General features: G+C 43.3%; 2 protein-coding genes across 3 annotated transcripts; both read right to left on the bottom strand.

The window, feature by feature from the left end:
• Positions 1–980: 980 nt before the first annotated feature.
• On the bottom strand, positions 981–16,028 carry ap5z1 (adaptor related protein complex 5 subunit zeta 1). 2 transcript variants are annotated; one of them, XM_031566278.2, is made up of 18 exons: positions 15,218–16,028; positions 14,765–14,905; positions 14,470–14,656; positions 14,248–14,392; positions 13,961–14,073; positions 13,052–13,220; positions 12,845–12,886; positions 11,900–12,040; positions 11,619–11,656; positions 11,127–11,289; positions 10,623–10,801; positions 10,138–10,280; positions 9,343–9,492; positions 6,796–6,907; positions 6,598–6,695; positions 5,973–6,105; positions 5,420–5,634; positions 981–1,627 (listed from the first exon to the last, which is right to left on the bottom strand). In XM_031566278.2, the coding sequence occupies exons 1-18, from the start codon at positions 15,256–15,258 to the stop codon at positions 1,354–1,356; spliced, it is 2,484 nt and encodes an 827-aa protein (XP_031422138.1). In that variant the 5' UTR covers positions 15,259–16,028; the 3' UTR covers positions 981–1,353. The 2 variants fall into 2 exon arrangements, with proteins under 2 accessions (XP_031422138.1, XP_012682597.2); XM_012827143.3 differs by lacking the exon at positions 12,845–12,886.
• Positions 16,029–16,166: 138 nt separating this feature from the next.
• foxk1 (forkhead box K1) lies at positions 16,167–24,122 on the bottom strand (the record flags this gene model as incomplete). Its single annotated transcript, XM_031566296.1, has 7 exons — positions 16,167–19,080; positions 19,746–19,964; positions 20,282–20,536; positions 20,977–21,143; positions 22,158–22,348; positions 23,514–23,660; positions 23,940–24,122. Coding segments are annotated over 7 exons (1,368 nt in total), but the record flags the coding sequence as incomplete, so codon positions are not given.
• Positions 24,123–24,736: the final 614 nt, after the last annotated feature.

Below are 24,736 nucleotides of genomic sequence, written 5' to 3'. Positions count from 1 at the left end.
TCAATCAGTTTGATCTTCCACTGGTGCCACCAACCAATCGCTGCTGAGTTCGTATCAAAGAACATTTTCTCTTAAAAAAAATTATGAGTTTCGATGGATGATCATGTACAGTTGACTTCCGCCATGTAAACCATCTTTACATACATATAGATGTATTGGTGCATTACGGAATGCATTTATCAACGGCCGTGACAGCAGTATTATCTCTAAGCCAGGTATTCTCTGCAGAGCAGCTTAAGTGAAGACACAGAGACTGCCCCTACTTCAGAGGACGTTAGACATCGCTGCAGTGTTCATGTTTGCAGTTGTCAGTGCTGATGGTGACGTGTTATCTCAAGTATTCAGTGGTTTGTGCTGAACATGGTAAGTGCCAAATTAGTGCCATATGTAGGAAGTCACTGCTTTGATGGTTGATCATGTTATGCGCACCTTTGTCGTGTATTTCTGAGGTACAAAGTAGCATTGTGAATTCCCCTTACAGACGACTGAGAAACATCTTTATTTTAGTTGCGCAAGGCAAATAATGCTTCTTAGTCACCATGTGAAAAACAAACAGATCATCTCCTTGATTATGGGAGAAAGGATGAACAAGAGTCCTCCAAAAGCCCATTTAAGACTACAGCCCATCCGAAGGGAGAGCCCAAGATGACAGAGTGATTACCTTCATCATTTGCCTAACATGAAACATGCATTACAGTTTAAAATGTTTGACAATCAACACTATTTGGTAATCTGTATTGTTGTATCTGCTCACCGTACTGCCAAGCGATACTCAGGTAAAACCTTACATGTTCATGATAAGATGTAACTGACTGAACTTTCTCATATGAGAACACATTCCATGGGCATTAAGACAGTATGAGGCACTTTGATTTGTAAACAAAGAGCAGATGACTGCTAGATTAAATCAGGAGAAAAACACAGTCTTTTTTCACAGTGTTTTCATGGTGCTTGATCTTTTCCAACATTCCAATTCAAGATACACATCAAAGAACAAAGGGAATATAAAGTGTATTAGTGCATGTAACTATGGGGAGTGGCTATGTATGTATGTATGTATGTATGTATGTGTGTGTGTGTGTGAGAGTGTGTGTCACCAAAATCATAGGTCCTTGTAACCCTCACCACAACATTTCAGTGACAGTTCTGCAGGTGTGTGTGTGTGTGTGTGTGTGTGTGTGTGTGTGTGTGTGTGTGTGTGTGTGTACACACAAGGCCACTCCAGCCATCGCCGTTAGCCTTCCAAGGCATTGTCTCACTTTCTCAGTCCTCTGTCCCGCGGAGCTCAGCTGATTGACAGCTGTCAACCCTGACGTCCACAGAGCCAGCTGGCCGCCCAGGGTCGGGCTCCGCTCAGCCGGACTGCTGGAAGCTGGACTGCTTGTGCAGGAGGCCGCTGATGGTCCTCATGGCCCGGGGCAGCGAGGCGTTGGTGTCCCTGTGCCAGCGCGGACTCTCCCCCAGCGCGGCGGGCGCTAGCACGAACTGGGCCACGCTGGGCAGCTTCAGCAGGTTGGTGAGCTCGTGGGCGCGCGTGATGATCTCCTCCGTGTCTTCCTCGCTGTAGCTGGCCAGCACCAGCCTGCTGCGAGCGAAGTTGCACAGCTTTGACAAGCTGAGAGACACCCTGAGGAGACAGAGAGGGTGATTGGGGGGGGGGGGGGGTGAGAGAGGTATACTATTACATGGAGACCTACATGACACTTTTCAGGGAGGTAAACCTAAACTTATTTGTTTTTGATTGACAAGAGGTATACTATTACATGGTGACAGTCCATCCATTTTCTGGGTCTTTAACACCAAGTGTAGGGTTTGAACTACGCAGTTGAAATACTACCCCATAGCAGAGTTGCTAAGCAATGGCCGGTCCTGACAGCACTGAGAAACAGGAGAATCAGAGGCTTGGGAGATGTCATACAGCAGAGTGACAGGAAGTGAGGAGCCTGGAGTGAACCTGACTATGATCCCACAGCCTAACAGAACCTCTACAATGGCCTGCAATGGTGTAATGCTATATTTATAGTTATCCGTTTGGACGGAGACGGACACATAGCCACGCCTTGGCAACACCCTTCCCCGTGGTGGAACGCCCATCCGAGCCCATCCGAGCCCTTCGGAGAGCTGGACGGACACCGACGTGCACCTCTCGATTTTTGTAACTTTTTCGGATACGAACGAATAGCGACGGATACCCCCTTGGCTGTGATTGGTCCGCTAACGAAAACCATTTCCAAACGACATCATTTCCGGAATCTCACATTTCCTGTTTCATTCCCTATCTGTTCCTATTCTGTTATAGAGTGTGGATCAGCCGAATATTTCTGTCCGAGCCCGGCCTGCGTCCGACAGAGTAGTGCCCGAGCCAGACAGCCATTCAAATATATTGTCGGAATCCAACCAGACATAGTCAATGTCTCAACTGTTCATACTAATGACACATTTACGTATGTTTTTTATGAATAGCCTGTAGACCGTCTCACAAGCTTCTTCTAGTTGATTATGAACAAACATAACAGAAGAGGTCTGAAGATATTTCTGAAACACTTATAAGGACGCTCAAATGACCGCGAATTCACAGGAGAGAATACTATCCCATTCTCACAGGAGACATCACAGCAATCGGAGCATATTTGTCAAACGCGATAAAAGATAGCCCTACTGCTCTGAAATATTCCCATTCCATACTGAATATTCTGTTTAGATCAAAGGTTTGTTTTTCGACACCGTGATATTTCAGATGATGGAACAGTTGAAATGAATGCTCATATACAAAGCTAACATTAACGTGAAGTGGAGTTAACTTGCAGCCAACACCATTGTATTACAAACCCTAACACACACACATAATGAGAAAGTAGGCCTACACCTCCATATTTGAATAATGTAACTTATAAACACGTCGTTTTAAAGCGCTGTGGCCGTCCTGAAAAGATGTGTCAATAAACGAATTTAATCCATAGAATCTAAGTTGACTTCACTACTTATTAAGATATTGTAACAAATCACGGAAGTGTGGAATATTTGTTATGGCTTTTAATTAAACACTAAACACAATACAATGTCAAAATGGCACAGGCTTTATGCCCTGCTACAAGTTATCACGAACAGTCTGTGCTACCGTCACACACCTGTATAAACTCCGTCCCAACACAGAACAACGACATGCAATTAGAACAGTAAGGAACATTGTTAAAGAACATCGTTGGGCGCTAGTGCATTACATAGAGAAAAGTATGTGCCCGCCGCACGGCATTATGGGGCGACTATGCCGGCAAGTTACAATATTTTAAATATGGAATGTTCAATGCCTTATCGCGCTGACTTGTCCCAGCCCTACCCCAGCCCTACAGCAAGTAAAATATTTAGTCCGAACCCCAATCAGTCAATGTCTCAACTGTTCATACTACTGACACATTTACATACGTTTCTTAAGAATAGCCTGCCTTTATTAAACTCGAGCATCAACAGATGAATGATAAATGCACTGGCTCACACAAACAAGCCCCGTTAAACGCACAAGCGCGCACAAAAGGGAGATAAGCATATTGAAATTAATTATTCACATTGCAAGAACGGAATGAAATGGCCTACACATTACACACGCTATGCATCTGATATGCCTAAATAAAACTCACGTTATATGCTACACCAGAAGAGGCGCGAATAAAACAAGTCTTACCATTGAAGATTATCTTTTTTCTTGAAAAATGTAAGTACACGGACACATTCCTTATAAAAGTATCTACATAGTCCAACCATCAATGTTTAATCCATGTTGTGGAGAAAGAGGATGGCATCAATCATATTTCATTAAAGCTTCACACTTCTTACATTGGACATATCAAACAGCCTCATTAGAATCCGCATAGAATATGATGCCATCCGACAGAAATATCTCCATAGGCCTACAGTAAATTTCCCCTCGAGTGTCGTTTTAAACTCTCCAGATGACAGTTTCTTTTTTTTAAAACTTTAAGTGCACAAAGTTCGTTATAAAACGATCTACATAGTCCAACAATCGAGGTTTAATCCATTTACATTTAGTCATTTAGCCGACGCTTTTGTACAGGGGAGAAGCATGTGAAGCAAACACGTTTACTTGACTACTTATTAATCTCCATACAGATTACCCCTCGTTTTGTATTGTTTTAAATTTTCCAGATGACAGTTCTTTTTAACTTCTTCCATGATACCAATTTGCCTCCTGTAATCGTGTTGTCACAGCTAGGACATAAACAAATCCCTGCACACAGGAAGGCGGCTATTATCCTAAATGTGATTTATTTTACTCTCAAAAACGAACTTCTCCATCATTACATTTACATTTAGTAATTTAGCCGACGCTTTTGTACAGGGGAGAAGCATGTGAAGCAAACACGTTTACTTGACTACTTATTAAGATATTTAAATATGGAATGTTCAATGCCTTATCACGCTTATGTTTGAAAGCCATTGTTTTCAGCTTGCAGGTGCTTTTGCCTCTGGCCCAGTTTGTCGGTTTTGACGTTCATCTCTCTCCCCCAACCATCCAGGTTTAATCAATCCGCGTTGACTACTAAGCAGAAATATCTCCATACAGTAGATTCCCCCTCGTTTTGTATTCTTTTAAACTCTCCAGATGACAGTTTATTTTTAACTTCTTCCCTGATACCAGTTTGCCTCCTGTAATCACGTTGTCACAGATATTTATTTGCCCAGTCAGCTTGTTGGTCTTGACGTTCAGATGTTGCGCCTAAACTATCATATCGTCTCGTCACATGATCAAATAGAGACTTGACATTGGACAACAGCATACATATTACCCAGCAATCATCATTGCAAATCTGAATATGACAAAAAATACCAAAGAAAATAAGATAGTATTCATTTCATTGAATCGTTTTTAATAGTTTCTATAGTGTATGTAAGATAAGCATATCATTTTGTTATAGATTGCTACTATTTTTCACACAAATAATAACTACCATGATGGAGATAAGTTTGCCTTTTCAAGTGAATATATAGCGTTAGACAGACTATCCATTGTAATGTAGTGTGTCTCAAAGACCCATGTGACTACACCTGTTGCTCTTGATCACGTGTCTTGCTAGTGACAGCTGGGAGGAGGGAGATAAACAATCGACGAATTCTATCACTCAAAGAGGTCGCGTAGTAGCTCGTCTGTGACCAAAAAAACGCTGCTCCACCTACTGTTCTGGCGGTGAATTGTTTTCAACACCCACAGCCGTCGGAGAAGTATAAATCAAAAACAGTACGTCCGAATCCGTTTCCCCGCCCATCCGTAAAACGGACGGACACCGACGCAGATCTATAATTCGGGCTTTAACTACAACGAACCTCTGTAGCATGTCCAGACAAGAGGAGACTGGGTGCTATGGAAGCAGGGTATGGGAGGAGAGGGACACTTCTTGGCCTGTACCTGGGTATGAGGTCCTGGCTGCGGGAGGCCAGCTTGGACAGCGTGGTCATGAGGACGGTGAGGACGCGCGGGGGGTAGGAGGGCGGGCTGACCGACTGCCGCACCTGCGTGATCTCAAAGAGCACCGCCTCCAGGCCCTCGAAGAACGTGGTGATGAGCTCCACGGAGCAGCGGGGGTCGTGCACCACAGACAGGTACTCTCCAATGAGCCACACCTGGACGGACACACACACACACACACACACACACACACACACTTAGTTTCTCAAATCTCTGTGAGACAAAGGGCTGAGCATAGTAGGTTTCTGAGCCTCTCCCAAATTGAGATACAACAGTAATGAGAATACTGTGGTATGTAGTAGTTTTGGTAATATCTCTTGCTCAAACTCCAACAATTCATAACACTACAGCCAGTGAAAAGGGGCGGGGGAATTTGACAGGCAGATTTAAGAAACCCCGTCTAGCTAACAACAACCCAAACTTTGGTGACCACCCGTCCATTAGAGGCAGCAGAGGGTCTGTGCTGGTGCTCTGTCCCCCCCACTGAACTCACCACGTTTGTGTACAGCTCCTCCTTGCTGTAGATGTTGGCCGTGCTCCCAGCAAAGTCCAGCAGCTCCCGGGACTGGTTGACGATGAGAGAGGGGTGGAGCTTGCACAAGGTGCGAATGTGAGTGCTGAAGACCCTGTGGGAGGGAGAAAGAGAGAGCAAGATTAGTCTGCTGTCACTCACAACAACCTACAGAGGGTATTGCATGACAGTAGCAGTGTCGATGAACTCAAGTGCAGTATTCCTGAAAGAACCTACATTCTTGGAGTCTACGTTCTAAGGCATTTTAACAATGTTATCACTTAACACTTGTCAAAACTGTCAATCACTTTCATGACAATCAGGTAAAATTGTTAATGAATAGAAATTACAACAAAAGGACAAAATATAGGTACCCATTGACAGTGATCAGGTAGGTGCTGACTGGTTTGGAATGATATGGATTAATCAACATATACATGAATATATATATACTGTATATATAAAAAGAAAATCTGTATGGGGTTTGTATGGGTTTTCAAACCACCACCGACATTCAATATGGTAATTGACACTATAATTAGTAAATGAGACTCGATTTGACCCTCGTTACTAGGACACATCCCAGCTGTAGAGACCAGACACTGACCTGAACAGCTCAATTTTAAACTGCTTAATATTGTAGAGCAGGCTGCTTCTCTCCAATAGGACCAGGGCGAGCTGGTTTATGAGCTTCTCATCAGCAAACTACAGGAGGGGGGGGGGGGGGGGGGGGGGGGGGATTTGTTACAAATAATCCATAATACAATGACTGATTTTAGCAGTGCCACTGTCCAGTGCTGTTTACCTTAGTGACGTTGTTGAAGAAGACGTGAAGCAACACAGGGACAACTTGGGCACACTGCACAACACGAGGACTCGCCGCCATTTCAGACAGCACCTCATGGAGCATTTTCAACCTGTGGCGCACAAGCATAAACCATTTCACCATGAGCACGTGTGGTTTCACAAGGTGGGACATATGTTTCAACCAACAGCTGCACTGTAAAACATACAGGAAAGTCTAGTCTTGCATAACCAGGTGTCATATACATACATCATGGAGACATATTATCTCTGGAGACAACCGAGGTGAAATGAGAACGAAATGCGGGTGGGGACAGGTACAGCATTTGAAAGTTCTAAGGAGGACTTTGAGTTGTTATACTTCTGGATTTACCAGTTACCAACTCTCTCGTGCATCTCATCACTTTAGTGCAGAAGTCATGTCTGGCCCCTAAGACTACAGGACAGCTAGGCCTAACACTTTTGAAAAGTATTCATGGTTCCCATGTTTACGGTTTGTTTTTTTTGTACTCAATGGGGTCTTAATTGGGTTCCCACACATGTAGGGACATTTAATGACTTTCTTTCACCAAACGCAAACATATTTTCCCAACTGAACATAAAAGTTGCTTTTGGCATCACACTATTTATGTAGACATAAATATGATCAGATCAACATCAGATGTTGACATGAGACATGAGACCAGTTTAGTATCAATCTCAAGTCATGGACCGGGGAAACAAAGAATGGAGTGTTTGCTACACCAGATCCTGGCAAAACAATGACATGTCAACAAAGTGCAGCAGTTCAAATGCTGACTCAACTGTTATTTTATGTGGTCCAATATTTTACCAGGAATGTTTTACAAGCACATGTCCAAATAGCCAAATCATCTTACCAGCAGTTTGGTCAAATAGTAATGCTGTTATTTTACCAGCATCTAGTCGAATAGCTAAAATGCAAATCCATAGGACAGATACATATTAATAAAAATCGAATGCTTTAAATTAGGGCTGTCAGCGTTAACGCGTTAATCTATGCGATTAATGCGGCCGCGATTAACGCGATAAAATATTTTAACGCAGTTAACGCAACTTTAGAAAAAAAAAAAAATAATAATATATATTTTTTTTTTTTAAACTTTAGTTTAGTTAGGGCTGTGTAGGCTACGGTTAACTCGCCTTGCTCCTATATTTATGTCAGGTGAAAACTTATGAGTGAAACAATAATACACAAGAAACGAAACACAGCAAGTTACTATTAGATTCATTACACCAAGAATCAGAGCAACAACAGATTACAACACAGCTGGCTAATAAGTTCTAACGTCTGCCACCAACTGGGTAATGAATGAATGGTGTGCTAACGGTCACATATTAGAACGTAACGTATCTAAATTAATAATAATTACATTTTACGTTACAACGAACTAACACAGTTCATAGAATTTAAACAGAGGTCACTTAAACATATTTATCACAGTGTGAGACAGCTAAGTCATTAGTCATTGTTTTTGAGCGTGCAAGGGAAAGCATAATTTAATAGAGGCTTACTAGACATGTGCGTTACTAACTGTCACAGTTGTCAAAGTAAAAGTCTGTCAACAGAAATAAATACAATAGTGTGTGCGTGCAGGGATGGATTACCGAACGGGCTGAACGGGCCCAGGCCCAAGGGCCCCTGAGCTCAGGGGGGCCCTAAACCAGAGCCTCTGCGTGAAGTTGCTGTTATTAACTTTGCTTGCTGTCAATTGTTTTTAGACTTTGTATTTGTTAATATCAGAAGTGGCTTAAATGTATCTCTTATTTGTGGTTGGAAGCGGTGTATTTTGTTACACGTCCTGACCAATGGTTTCATAATCCGTCCATGTGTGCGTGTCCATAGCAACAATAGACTACAACATGAAACATTAAATCACTCCAAGCAATATACATTTGCTGACCTAAATAAGATGCTATTTGTTTTTACTTGAGGTAATTTCAATAATTGACTATTTTAAGCTTGGCCTACCATGTTATGGGAGCGATGAGGGACAGGTTGGGATTGAAAAGCCTCCCTTGTTCAAAGTGGGGTATGACATAAAAAGTTTGAGAACCACTGTGGTAGTTGAAGATGGAGAGAGCTGAGGGATTGTTGGGTGGAAAGTCTCTGTTTAAGAGCCAAAATGACGGAACAATCGACAAAACTGAAGTTGTATGTAGCATTTGAGAAGCAGCTCGTCTTTAAGTTATCACCTTAATGCAAAGCACATTAACGATCTTACGATTTACCGTCGAGGGGCACCATTGTGTTAAAAAATAATTAAAAAAAAATACAATTAAACAACAGTGTCTAAAATTCACGCTGTATGAAGTGATTACTCGTTAATTTACAAGATTTAGTTTTAAGAAGAAAAACAAACTTTTAATCGCGATTAATCGCGATTAATTCATTTCAAAATGTGCGATTAATTAGTTTTTTTTTTGTTGATCTATTGACAGCCCTACTTTAAATGCTTTGCCATACTTGCAGGCTGAATGGGAATCTTTAAAGAATTTTTTTGAAAATCTCCCCAAAGATATTCCTCACCTGTCGATGGTGTCCCCAGAACCAGCCTCAGGCCTGAGGATGTAGAGGAACAGGCCTCGGTAAGATGGCTGCCGGAAGGCCTCTAGGGCACTGGCCACCTTGGAGCCGTGGTCCCACAGCACGCGCTCAGAAGCCTGGTAGGAGGCCGACCTGCACAGAGCACAAACAACCACAGCTGTTTATCCACAGCTGTGTCCAATGGAGGAGTGTTATATCAGTTTTCTTGGCGATGCTACCATCCTCTCTGGGTTGAGTTACAGGAGGAAATACACTTTGTAAAAGCTCCATAAAATAAGATTTATACAACACTTAATTTTGTCACTGTCCGTCATAAAACATAGCCTCTATATAAGCCTGTAATAAAGGAGTGGTTAATGGAAGAGCCCGGCGTTAATAAACAAGTTAGGTACAGTGGCTGTAAGTAATACGCACAGACAGAAACCGTTTGAGAGAGCCAAGCCTGCCTCAGGTCACAGGTCTCTGCTGAAACATTTCCAGATTCCAGACGTTGTTTATCTTAGCGCTGCTGTTATTACACTGAGAGTTTCCACACAGTTGTCCCTGTGCTGTCTGTGGGCTTTGGGATGATGTACCCCTTCCCCAACAACACAGAGTTTGTTTTTTTGAGGGGGGGGGGCTGTCTCAAACCAGCAGAAGTAGTCCTCAAATGCTGTAGATTTGCCAGATTAATTTTATTACTGGATCACTTCTAGGACATGGAGGCCTGTGGCATTGTAACACACTTGACATTCCAGCAGCTTACATAACAGTGGACTTGTGCTTCATTATCGGTACCTCTGCTGAAGGTCCAGGGTGGCAGCCAGACACGGCAGGTCCAGCAGAGAGTGGAGGATCTCCACGGCCGTGTCTGGGCACATCAGAGAAGGCAGCAGCTCCATGTAGTCAGCGACCAGGGCAGGACTGGTCCAGGCCAAGAACTGACAGAGGGGCAAGGATGCAGGCAGAGGAAAACAACGCAAAGAGTCATGGGATTATTCTTAAAAAACACTGTCACGGGGTTCCCAAACAGGCACCCTTTGCCCCTATTGCACAAACATTAAGCTGTGAAAAACACATGCAGAAATGCAGAAATGCTAGCCAAGTGTGTATTTCTGTGATCTGAAAGAGTACCTTATAAGTGCTTATTATTTGATTTTGTATTCAGTTTTGCATACTGAATGTACCCTAGGTTAGACGTCTAATTTATGTCAACAAAGGATGTTACTCAACTGTATGAAGTAAGTACCCTCGGAAAGGTGTACTGATCACCTTGTATTTACCTTAAATATGTTGGGAAAACTCTGCCTGTACAGTGCAACTCCGTCCTCCAGCACAGCCATGTTGGCTCTGCAGAACTGGACGAATTCATAGGCTAGCGCTGGTTCGTTGAACAGTTCAGACGGGAAGCGAGAGAACAGCTGCCTGAACACTGCCTCTGAGTCCACTGCTGCCATCTCACCTAAACACCACACACACACACACACACACACACACACACACACACACACACACACCCTCTCTTAAAGACCTCAAAGCCAAACACATCATTCTAAACACAGGTCCTTTCCTTGCATGTCATGACGCATTACCATCTGGCTCCACTAGCACTGACAATATAAAATACTAATAATGGATAAATGTTTTAAATGTACTTGTCAGACAATGCAAATGACTTTGAACCTTGTACATCAATGTTTGGCTTCAAAAGCACCAGTAATCATAGAAAACGTCTCATTAAACGGCAGAGCAGTGATCTGACTTGAGGACCAGCGTGGCGCACTCACTGTGGTTGAGGTAGAACTGGGCGATGGGGATGAGAGCCCGGGCGTAGGCCAGCTCCCCGCTCAGACGGCCGTAGAGAGCCTTGACGCTGGGGAAGGCACGGTACACGTACGAGGGGTCCTCTTTACAGATGATATCCATAATGGTGACAGCCTCCACAATGCACTGAGGAAGCAGGATGACATGACGTGAGAAGCTGCTTAATTTCACACAGAAAATCCTCAAGAACCTCTTTGCTACTTCAGTGGCCCAAGTACATCAGCCTTTTTAAAGGGTGCAAATCTTGGGAATACTTTATCGTAAATATGATTACATCTTCCATAACCACATTATTCTCCTAAAAAAAAAAAAGACTATCTTTTTTTCCTTGTTTCTGGGTTGTGCAAGTTACAGAAATTTGACTAGATCATAAGTGAACAGAATTCACCAACATCACGTATGCGACCCCAATGTAAAGACTACATGCAGAAAGGTCACATCAGAAGATCTCGTACCGCTTTTTGAAGCTCTGTGTCCGTCCTTTTCATCGCCTCTGCAATGAACACAAATGATCACATTAACAACATGACAGAGTTCAGACAAAACATCAAATAGCCTCCCTGCCATCAAGACCCAATGACATTTCACACCAACCTGCCTTACATCTACAGTCACCAGGAGGGGAATTGACTGCTCTGCGGTCCTGTCACTCATCTCGTTGAGAATGGCGCTTGCCACAGTATGATAATAAAACAATATCAGCAAGTGACTGGGTGGACTGCCATGCGTGACTTACTGCGATCGCTCTGTTCTATGAGCCGGTGGCAGTACTCGAAGGCCTTTTCCCGGAGCCTCTCCTTCGGGGGCAGGAGCCTGCTGGAGGAGGAGGTGGCCGAGACCATGGACACCACTGAGCTGTCCACCTCCGACCGGTCATCTGCTCGAAAACAACACACACACCCCTGTCACTCACCCTGCCTATGTGTGTGTGTGTGTGTGTGTCTGCATCCCAGTTTTTTACAGGGCTTGTGTCCATATAGCGTTCTGGAAGAAAACCGCTGGCTTGGCGCTGGGCAGTGTTTCATAAAAATAAAATAAAAATCGCTCCCACGCTGCTTTGTTTGTTTCTATGACAACAATACCTTGACACCTTTCTGAAAAGTTCAGGGATTTTCAACTAGCAGCGCTCCCAAGTGGCCACAGAAAAACGACGGAGCGCTCTGAGAAATTGCTACTGAGTGCAGCACTTTTTCTCTAGTCGGCCGCATACGCTCTCTCCTCACTGGGAACAACTGAGAAGAGACGCTGGCACTCAGAAAAAAAAAACACTGTTTGCCTGGGTCTTGTCTTTCATGTTTAGCTGCTTGTGTAGACAGATGTAAGAGATCATGATGCAAGATTAATCAATTGCATTTATTCATTTGCAGAGTGTTTGGACCATGTGGTCAATTAGTATGATCAGCCACCTCCATACATAGGTGGACCAAGCACAAGGGGACACCTTTCAAAACCTCTACAACATGTCACCGAATCAAGGTGCAATTCAAAGCCCAAGACAATTATGAAGAGAATTACAAAGAGGGGTTGGCATGCATATACATCCATTCCCCCCCCCCCCCCCCCCATTTTTTGAGTAATGATCAGATGTCCAATTTCAGAGTGGTATGAAGCCCTGATGGTGAGTAGAAGGGCACAAAGATCAGTTGTCGGACGGGTCACATTTAGAAAAGATGCAGCTTACCTTGGAGTTGTGACAGCATGAACTGAATTTGACTAAGATGGGCTAGTAAAGATAAAAATCCAACTTTGTTATTGTCCTTTCAGTGTACATGCACTGTAATAAAACAACTGAAATCCTCCTCAACTGTAATGGAAGTTTACGGGGATACTCTAACAATACATATGTCATTGATCAACCATACTACTCATGAAGGTTCACTTCACCTACCTGACTCTCCACCTGAGGTTCCTTCAGCATCGTAGGTGAGCAGCCACTTCCTGATCATGGAGAAGGCATACATGTTCATCCATTGGTCCTCCCCGAAGCTATGACCCACACACAGCACGGTAAAGAAGTCCCCTGCCACTGCGCCATCCACCTCCGTCACAGGAACAGGCTGGTGGAGAGTACACATTAACACACATTTCATCATTTTTTCTTCTGACACAAGACATATTTAATCATTTTGAGGATACATCATCCAAAAGCCGAAGACATATTTTGACAGGCAGTGCTTATGTGGCAATGTGGCAATTTGGTTATAGTCCACGTGGTCGGGCATAGCTTTTAGGAATGGGGCTTGGTGAGGTGAGTGTTGGGGGTTTGAGTTAAGGTTTGTGTGAGGATTTGATAATGGTTGCAGTCAGTTGCCAATTCATTGAAAGTTAAGCCTAGTATAAAGATATGTGATTTAGAAATTAGCGTCTCAAATGAGCTGCAAAAATAAAGCATAACCCCGAGTCTGTTTTGGATGTGACTAGGAATATAAATCATTCAACAGTGCTTTTGTTCTGCGGCTCCATCTTATCTGAGTGAACATGCAGGAGGCACAGAGGAATATGACACATTACATTTATTCATTTAGCAGACGCTTTTATCCAAAGCGACTTACAAGGGAGAGAACAATCAAGCGACGAGCAATAGAGACCTAGTGTAACAGTAAATACTATTTAACATAAGAAATAGAAAAAAATGCAGGAATGTAACTACTGTATGTGCAAGGTAAGTACTAGTAGAAGTGCAGGTTAGGAACTGAGGTGCTCTCTGAAGAGGGTCTTCAAGAGCTTCTTAAAGGTAGAGAGGGACGCCCCTGCTCTGGTAGTCCTAGGCAGCTCGTTCACGTAGACAGCACCCTACCTGCCGTGTTCTTGGGCCACTGAAAAAGCCACCAGTCGACATGGAGGCTCCCTGCTGAAGGCTGGCATACCGCAGCCAGTCGACCAACTTCCGGCTCACCAGATTGACCTGATCTGTTGTATACAAAGCATAGATTCATGCACAGATCAAGAAACCTCTATGATACTTAATTTTTTTTCTGCATCTGAAATATGTATGTGACTTTTCTGCACCCACATATGATGATGAAATTACGGATACTGATGGCGTCCAGCCTGAATAAGGTTCATTGGTGTTTTGCTGCTTACCCTCTGTAAGGATCTCTGGAGAGTAGCTGATAAGCTTGGTGAGAATGGGAAGCGTGTGTTTACATATTTGCCCGTCGGGTTGCCGGGACTCCAAGTGTTTCAGCAAATGCTGACAGACAGGAGCCACGTCATCTTTATTGGCAGCCTGCATATGGACACATATGATTACCACACGTGCACCATTTTGCATACAAACAACAAGGAGGGTAAACGGGTTATCACCTGAGAAAGAACAACAGCTGCCACATAGCTGCTCGATCTGGTGTCCTGCGCTAGTCCATCAGAGAGTTCTTGGGTACTCAGGGGAAGACTCTCCCTAAGAATAGACGTGAAGAGGACCTGGATCTGCTCCGGGTGTGTTTTGGAAAGGAGCAAGGTCTGTAACTTCTTCTTAAGATCTGGTGGGAGTCTAAGATAACGGACGTTCACAGGTTAGATTAACATACCGTATCATCTCAGCAGACATGACACGGAAGACAGGTCAATCAAATTTGACGTCAGCTCTCTAAAAACTTACGTTTTAGCATATTTCGTTGCCGAAACAATCAAGTTGAGCCTCTGGAGAGAATCGATTGTTTCGTTTCCATGATCTCTGTTGGCGTTGAGTAATTTTGAAATGCGACCATAAAACTTATGAAGCTCCTCATCTTGTATTTCTCTGTGGAAAATACAGCACAATGACATCGATAGGTGTGCATCATAAACATCAAGATTTAACATATGCTAACGTTGAGTAATGATATTAACTTATAGCCATATATCTAAGGATGTCAAATGTAACAAAAATAACAGCAAATGTCTTTTCCAGTACTACTGTCATGTTATGGTGTAACGTTAACTTAAGGACAAGCTGTTAGCCAGCTAACGTTAAGTCGATATATCAAGTAAACTCAGCGTTTCTCACTCAATGTTATGACAGTGTTCTCTGTCTTTAAAACTCACAATTAAGACGAAAGAAAGCACTGCTTACCTGGCCTGTTTAACCAAACTCTCATTGCCAGTTGAATACATTTTCCACCAAACCTTCAGAGAAACAAAACATTGGTTCCATTCAGAAATATGTCCTGACTACAAATCACGTGCTACGTCGTGGGTTCCGGATAACACTGTCATCTTCACAGCTCCTCCCCCCTCGGTATTTAAACTTAAATTAATTACCATTGTAGCTCGCACCACCTTCGATTGATAATTACTATTAAGTTACAATAAGCAAAATCGCTGAAAATATAGCGTCAGAGTGAGAACACAAAAATACACATAGTAGCCTACTGACGCGGCCTTTTAAGCCGAGTAGCTTTTCCTAAATCTGGCGACATCTAGCCGTTATTTCACACATTCAACTGAGGGCCAGGTTCTCTGGCCCCAGTTTCACCATTTTGGTTCACAAAATCTGAGACTCACCAAGAAAAATCACATTTAAATTAAAATGCACATGATCAACATTTATGCACTTCATCACGTGTTCGAAAGCTATTTATATTACTGCACAGAGCTCTGGAGTCATAAGCACTCAAAGACTGAGGATTCCTGTTTTTTTTTTTTTTTATTGCTGGCAGTAGGAATTCAATGTTTTCCATGGCTCTCTAGATGAGAAAATGAAAACAGACAGACCTGCACTTAATAGAGTGAATACCATATATTAAAATCAACAGAACACTTTTTACCAATACAGAAGGAACATACCAGGTATTCGACAAACTGTCATTTAGAAATATGACAACAAAATGTAAAAATAAAGTTAAATCTGTGATGAAGGAATACACAGTAAATGATTCAGATGACAAGACACCATATTGAAAAATGACGTTACAGAGGATGCAACAAAACATGGGAAAAAGAAGGGCTCAAGTATTCTTCAACACACATTTGAGATTGTGGACAAGGTGTGAAGGCCTCAATAAAAAGTGGACAGAGAAATGTTGAGCTTTCAAAATGTTTATTACACTGAAGCTTAAGTGAGAAATGCTTGCACTAAACACATCTAATGACTGACTATACACAGGCAACAACAGAACAGGTGGCAAACAAAAATGTTTCTGATAATAGATAAGTGCAGTTGAAAAATTATTATAGCAGTTAGAAGGCTCCAGAAAGTAATTTAAACTAAGCTACCAAGCTGACCTGATGACCACAATTGATTTTCAAATCTCAAATCAGCATTTGAAGATTCAGTTCAGCCAGGGCTCAGTACACCATCTTTAGTCTGATACTGCTGGAAAGAAACTCCTCTGCTTCAGATGTGATTATTCTTGGAACTGCATTATATCCCATATTACCTTCTTTGAGCAGATACAGTAAGCAGAGTAAAGCGTTTAGTTCCAGAACATGACATACATTAAAGGTAAGTCCAGTATACAGTCGTTCAGTTTAGTAAATAGAATAGGATGGTTAGTCCTTGAAGAAAGTGAATGTGACATTAACTGCTTAGAACAATACTACAATTTAAAACAATCATAGGAAAAGAAATGATAAATATGGGATTTTTTGAATGCACTGGATTGGTGTAAACAAGACTCTTCCTGGGACTCATGTGAGAGTACAGATTCTCTCAACGCCACCATATTGCTTTGCTGATGCCGCACCAACCAAGTTTCTCCTGTACAGGTTTTTTAATCAGTCATAAGCATCCAGCTGATTGCTTACCTGTACACAATCTGACACAGGCTGTAAATGAATGTGGTCAACCTAGCTAGCTAGCAAATGAGAAATAATCATAAAAAAAAGAATGATATGACTAGTATAATGCATCTTTACAGAGGCGTTGAAGAGAGAGCAGGATATGTGACTGACAAAAGCGTCCTCAGGGGTTTTGGAAAGCTTCACCAAACGGCCTTCTCTGAAATCCCCGCTCCGCTTACAACTCATTTCCTTTTAAGTGAAGATAGTGGTAATCTAAGGCACTTAAAGGAATTATGTGTCAACCATTTTAAAGCCTATACAGCAGCCTTTAAGAACCAACACATAGGCTGCCTGGTTTCGTGAGTCAGACACACGAGCACTGCAGGTCGACAAATTGTCACCTGTTTCACCAAATGCTGGTACATTTTCCCACCCATTTTACGATCCTACTAGTATCATATTACTGATTGTCCTGAGAATGGAATCTCACTAATAAACCTTTTTTTTTTTCATTATGAATGCAATTTGCCAAAAGTGTCATTGTAGACTGATTAATACTTCACAGATAAAATAAAAATAGCCAAACAACTAAGAAGCCATTTTAAAAACTATAAGAAAGTCTTAAGAGAATATTCAAGAACATTCAACAGAGTTAGACATTCATTAGCCTCCCAAGCTCAGCATTTTAATGGGCTACATCATTACATTTACATTCCTAGGTCTTAATAAGGGAAAACATAGCATATTTGGTTCTCTGTAGCCCCTTGACTGAGTTGAAATATTCCAGCACTGTCAACTTTACAAGAGTCTTATTTATTGTGTATTGCCCTCCATGACCCATAAGGAGGACCAAGAGAGAGAGAGAGAGAGGCTTGTCTATAGACAGTGGGATTACCAGGTAATGTCTGTGCTACATCTTAAATATGCAATTCTACTGAACAAAAATTCATTTTTTAAACGTTTTTTTGTGAACAATGGCCTCCTAACGTAATAATGTAATAAGCTAATACAGCATTTTCCTGATGAATACAATCAAGACTTGGGGGTCAAAGAGAAAGCCATACACCATGGCAAGAAAAAAAAAAAAAAGGTTACATTCAACTGAGTTAATCTTAATTTGCACTATACACGGACCAATTTAGAAATAACATCATTTATCCATCATTTTCTTGGTAATATCTCAATATATCTTACGCAAGATAAAGAGTCCTCCATAGAAAAATATTTTGTATTGTACTATCATGTTAAAGAGCAACCGCTACAAAAAGGCCTCTATCTAAAAATTACTTTTTTGTCATGTTTATGTGCTTTAGCCTGTAACAAACTAATTTCAGTAGAAAAAGCTTTTTAATGATGCAGACGTTTATCAGAGATAGATAAATAAATCCTCACAAAAGTAGTAGTGCAGGCAGCTGAGGTCATCCACAGCTTCCTGTTGAGTCAAAATACATAATGCTTCATTTCTAAGAGACTGCTGTCTACAGATTAGATGATAGCTGCTTAGGACTTGGTCCCACCCCCAACCCAAATTAAGTACTTTCTCAATGGTACCTTTCGTTGAAAAAATAAAAATAAAAACAAAAAAGGGCACATGTAAACAAACATAAAACATGTGCAGGAAGGTATCTGAGGGACCATTTTTATCCTTGTTTCAGAGAAAGAAAGGAAACAAACATTAAAACCATTTGAGCGTTACCCTTGTAAGGCTTTTACAACAGATATATGCAGTCATTTCAAGCTCAAATAAGTTGCCTCGAAAACCATGTTATACAGCTCATCTGGCCAATAAACGCCTAGAGTTGACTCCTGGATTAAATACTCTGCAGTTCGTTGTAAAAAGGACCAGAGAGAAAACAGAGAGGATGAAGAAGATGAGAAAAAAAACAAAGAAACAAACGTCCCCACCCCCCCCAAATAGTTTGGCACCTTGAGCTGATGATACTGGTGGGACATTACTAAAAAGGGTTTCCAAGGTCGTTCATCTCTTCTGTTCTCGCACTCAAGACTCTCATTCATTGGTTTCCTGGTTCATGGCCACGATAACCGGCTGGGGCATGGGGGTCATGCTGTCGTCCTCCATCTTAGGCCTCTTGGCCTCAGGCTCGCCCGGGGCCGAGGCTGCCTCACTGCCCTCCCTACTGTGGGGTCGAGTCACTACGACAGGGGGTGAGGTGGAGGCCTGGGCTGCCAGGATCTGAAGGGGATTGGTGAGCGCTGAAAAATATAAAAGTACAAGGGCACAAGTGGATTTGTTTGTTTATGTGGTGTTTTGATCAACATTGCATTTTGTTTTTGATCCAATGGAACATATGCATCCTACAAGACACTTTTAATAAAAGTACCTACAGAATGCATATTTCAGTGTACAATGAACCCAACTGACCAGTAAGTCAATAATTATACAGTGGCATCTGATGAACAACTGACAGAACAACTGGGGCCTGAACTGCCCTGCTCTCAAATAGCTGTCTGAATCTGACATAGCTAATAACTTCTAATTAGTTATTTTCCATTTCATCCCATAATATCGGCACAAATATCACGTATAGTCTGACTGCCATTATATGCAAAGTGGCTGAGAGAAGTCAATTTAGTTTGACTGGAATAAAATAGTAGTAAACCCGTCTACACACAACCTATGGCCTCTGATTTGATATTTTCTTTATTGAGGTTTAATTTCTCCATCCTGATGCTGTGTCTGTGAAAAGCATTTGAACAGAAAACCCCTCCTTGAGATGTCTTTGGTGCTAATGTACATGCCAGAGTCTTCCTTGAAAAACTCATCACAACAGGAAAACCTGTCTGTATTTTGTTAGAAACATTGGGTTAGAAGAAGTTGCTACATAAGATAAGTTAAGACGGAAGACGGCATGACGTACCATAGGCATTAGGTGAGATGCTGGTGGCGGGCAGCGCGTGTTTGCCGTTCTGGGTGATGGCCTGGACAGGCAGCTGGTGCTGGCCCAGGGCCACAGGGTGCTGCTGCAGGATGGCGAAGCTCTGCTGCCCCCTGCTGGCCGAGCCGATGTGGCTGCCCACCGCTTGGATCACGCTGCTGCCCGTAGGCATGGAGGGGTGACCTGAGGCGGGCATCTCTTCTGCAACACCCACCAAAGAAAACACAGTCAGCATCCTGCACACTTGTATCTCTGTGTCTGTATACATCTGATAATCTGTATAGATTTTAGGCGGTAATGACACCTGAGACTATTCATCATTGATGATAAGTAACCAAAGTTAGACATGGATACAATCCTGTATACTGAATAAGAAGTACACTTGACAAAGATGTTGACAAATGAATGAGAAGTATACTAACTTCTTGGCAAATGAATAAGAATACGAAGTTAAGTACACTAGGTAAGAGGTAAACAGATGAGATGTAAGCTGAACGGATGATGTGCTGTTGAGGTACCTCTGTGTTCGCCAGAGCTCTCGCGGAGCAGGTTAGTGCTGGCGTTGGCTAAGATGTAGCCGTTGGGAGAGCTGGCAGAGGTGGTGACCACGCGCACCATGGTGACGGCCGGGGCCTGTTGCACCACGTGGATGGCCTGGCCCGAGGGCTGCTGGGAGATGATGGAGGCGGGCATGTAGGCCACGGGTTTGGGCATGCTGGCCGAGTGCTGCGCTGGCACGGCCATGATGACAGGCTGAGAGCCCACAGGCGAGCCTGACAGGAGTTGGGGAGGGAATGTTACACAGGGCTTGGACGTCTTCTGTTCTTTTATTCATTCTTTCATTCATTTATTTATTTATTTCACATTTCATTCTGTTTCACATCCCATCTCTCTGTTTTTCTTTCCATCCTTCCATCTATTTATCCAACCATCTAGCCAAGTTTGCAAATTTCCAATCTCTGTTAGAATGTCCTCATCCAACTCCTCGCACCAAAAAAAAAACAACTAAAATCACTCTTCCAACATCTGGACTTGCTTCTCATTGTAAATAAACACACACACACACACACACACACACAGACAGACAGACAGACAGACAGACAGACAGACAGACAGACAGACAGACAGACAGACAGACAGACAGACAGACAGACAGACAGACAGACAGACAGACCCACACACACACACACAGACAGACACACACACAGCTCACCTGGTGCACTCTGTGAGTATCTGTACTCGGGTACTGAGGCCAGTTTGGAGCTGAAGTCGTGCTCGTGGGGGATTGGGGAACCCTCCCGGGAGAGACTATCGGGGGTCTGCAGGCCACTGGAGTGCGGGGACAGCAGACCTGAGTGGGTCGGAGAGGCCGGTGCGCTTCTGAAAAGACAGCAACAGAAGTGAACAAAACATATGAACAAACGAAAACCAGTATGCCTATAGCTGAATGCATCCCAGAAGGATCCCCAGTCAAGAGTCAGGATCCTTGGGACAGAGAGGAGTCCCCCCCACCCCCACGCCCTTATTTAATGGTACTGCATGTTCAAATGAACAAATGAAGACATATGTTTGCAGTGCTGATCGTTTTCTTTATGCAGTCATTCACCCCAAAACACTCAACACAATCAACTCTGAATCACACCTCCAAACTCTTTCTCTGCATGTCAACAGAGCGATACAAGCACATTGAAACTCAGGGACGGCTTTGGATGAAATGGATGTGAAAGCTGGAAAGCACTGGAAAGTGCTAGAAAGAAGGATGCAAGGCTTTTTAGAAACTAAAGAAAATATATCAAACAAATGAATTGCTGCCTTGAATGAATGCAACTTTCTATGGAGATGACAGTGACAACTTACCTTATTCTTTCCCATTTAATACAAAATGGCAGCCGAGAAAAAAGGGAGGGAGAAACAAAAGAGGACTGACTCAACAGACGCCTCAAATACTCCCTGTCTAGCAGCAGCAGTTACAGAAAAGCCTGAGACTGGGCAAGATGAACAGCGAGAGAAAGGTGAGAGAGAAAAAAAAAAAAAAGGTAAAAGACAAAAGGAAGTGGTGAAGAGAAGGTACTTTGTCTTAGTACATCTTAGCGCATGTGACAGTGAGAGAAGTGAGTAAGAGAAATGTACTTTATCTTAGTACATCTTAGCACGTGTGACAGTGAGTGAGAGAGAGAGAGAGAGAGAGAAGCAAGAGAGAAAGACAGAAAGAGAGAAAGACAGAAAGAGAGAGAGAGAGAGAAATAAGCAAGAGAGATGGAGAGAGATGCAAAAGTAGTGCAAGTGTTTGTGTGAGTGTGTGTGTGTGTGTGTGTGTGTTGAAGAAAGACACAGAACGGGAGAGAAAAGAGAGAGGGTGATGGATGATGGAGACAGACAGGTAGTGTACAGTACCTTGAAGAGAGGGGTCCAAAGGGGGTGCGGAAGGACACCCCTCTCTGGCGACGCTTGCGGAAAGCCTGCTCCACCAGCTTGGCCTCAGTGGACGGATCGACCCGCCAAAAGGAACCCTTTCCTGGCTCCTCCTGGGAGCGGGGCACCTTGATGAAGTAGCGGTTCAGAGACAGATTGTGACGGATGGAATTCTGCAAGCACAACCAGAAAAGAGGTAAGTGGCTGGGCAATCTCTCTCACACACACACACACACACACACACACACACACACACACACACAAACATCAGTGTTGGGTTAGGGAACAAACAGAAGCACACAAATGGACAAACTCATACTCAATACATATCTGTGTGCACACTCTATCCAGTGCGTCTGGGTACTCTCTTAACACTGTTAACTCTCACACACACACTCAAACAACTCCAAGCTCATAACCAAGCACACACATATACACACACACACACACACACACACACACACACACACCCACACACGCGCCCAAACAACTCCAAGCTCATAACCAAGCACACATGCACTGACACACTTAACTGTACATAAACAATCCACTCAAAGACAGAGAAATGGAGGCGGTGAAAGCAAACATAGATCAGGCCAGGCTTTAGTCCTTCACTCACATCTGTGCCAGCTATATAGACACTGCAGCACGGGGAGGTTCTAGGCTTCCAGTGAATTACAGAATACAGTGAAAGAAATGTCAGACAGAAATGCCAGTGGCGTTGGCAGGAGAGAGCCAAATTAGAGGCCTTGGTTTGGAGAGGAGGCAGGAAGATGTCTACATTCAAGGCCACCACCCCCTCCTTGAGATGTCTTTGGTGCTAATTTACATGCCAGAGTCTTCCTTGAAAAACTCATCACAACAGGAAAACCTGTCTGTATTTTGTGAGAAACATTGGGTTAGATGAAGTTGCTGCATAAGATAAGTTAAGACGGAAGACAAAGCACTAAGTCTAAGCTGAATGCCCATCTTTAATGCTGTATTTACAAGTTGTAAGTCCACATTTACATAACATGAGGTACACTTTGCCCTCCCTGTAAACTGACACAAACAATTGGAAATGCCAGCACCTTAAACTGAACTTGAACTAAGCTGGGGGAGGAGGAGGAGGAGGAGGAATAGAACTGGATGAAGAGGAGGAGGAGGAGATGGAGATGAGAGGAGGAGGAGGGACAGAAGAGGGGGAGGATAGAGAGAAGAGGAGAGGAAGAAGGAGATGAGGAGGGCGAAGAGAGGAGGAAGAACAGGAAGAGGAGAAATAGAACTGGAGGAGGAGGAAGATGAGATGGAGATGAGCTGAGAGAAGACAGAGGGAGGAGAGCAGGAGTTGGCGCTTACCTGCCAGCCCTTGTCTGCTGTCCTGTAGTAGGGGTAATGCTTGGTGATGTGGGCGTAGATGCCACTTAGTGTTAGCTGTCGGTCCTGGGCTGAGGAGATGGCCTGCACTATGAGCTGAGCGTAGGAGTACGGAGGCTTGGACTCGTCCTGTGGCAGGGGGGAGAGAGAGAGAGGGAGAGTGAGTCTCATCATCAGGCTTGTTAGTACAAAAAACAATCATGAGGGGATATTCATGTGAAAGCACAAAAGATAGAGAGAGAGAAAGGAAATGAAATGAGGAGACCAAAAAGAAAGATAGAAAAGAAAGGGAAGCAAGACAGAGAAAGACAGCTGGGAGAAAGGCAGAGAGAGAGAGAGAGAGAGAAAGAGAGAGAGAAAATGGAAGAAGGACAGATACAGGCCAACCAAAACACAAAGAGAGGTCACCTTGGGGCTGTCCCTGCCGGAGGCCTCCCGGTGCTGCTGCTCAGAGACGGCCTTGGCTGCATACTCGGCAGCCAGCTGGAGGTCCGAGGTGATGTTGCGGCCGAAGCGGTAGCCAGACGAGCCGGCGCCGCGGGGACTCACCGGGCAAGAGTTGGGGACGCTGCAGGGGACACAGGAGACCAATCAATGACAATCTGTGTCCTGGACCAGCACATCTGAAAACAACTGCAGCTTTCCCTACTGGACCCTCTGAAACAATGGTGGGCTCTGGGGCAGTGGGTGGTGGGGATGGAAGCAACAATGGTGGCCATTAAAACCATAGACATATATAGATGTCTATGATTAAAACAGCAGGATTTACACTTGGTGGCCAGTGTCTTCAGTGTCTGTGTGGAAACTGCTGATTGGTTAACTCTGTAGTATGAGCCAATCGGCTTACACTGCACAGAGTCGCTCATCTCCTCTTTCTTCAGAGGTGTACGGTAGTTAGAGAACAAGGAAGTAAATGCCCAGTAGATGGCTCTGTACACTCTCAAATAGAGAGATCCATTTTGAACAATGAGTTGATCTATTTATATCTATCTATCTATATACAATGGCATGGTCTGTAATGTGCAAAAGTGCTGAACCGATGTGCTTTTGATCACCAGCCCATTTCTATCAATGGATGACTCAAAGGCAGTGTAAATATAATGATGAGACACACTGTGAGAAAACACAGCAATACAAACCAGTGGAGTATGCACACACACGCACACACACATACAAACATGCACACACATACATACATACATACA

Source organism: Clupea harengus, chromosome 1, assembly GCF_900700415.2.
Source record: "Clupea harengus chromosome 1, Ch_v2.0.2, whole genome shotgun sequence".
NCBI classification, from domain to species: Eukaryota; Metazoa; Chordata; class Actinopteri; order Clupeiformes; family Clupeidae; genus Clupea; species Clupea harengus.
Note: the sequence above shows the minus strand (reverse complement) of the source record. Positions and strands in the feature narration are given on the sequence as shown.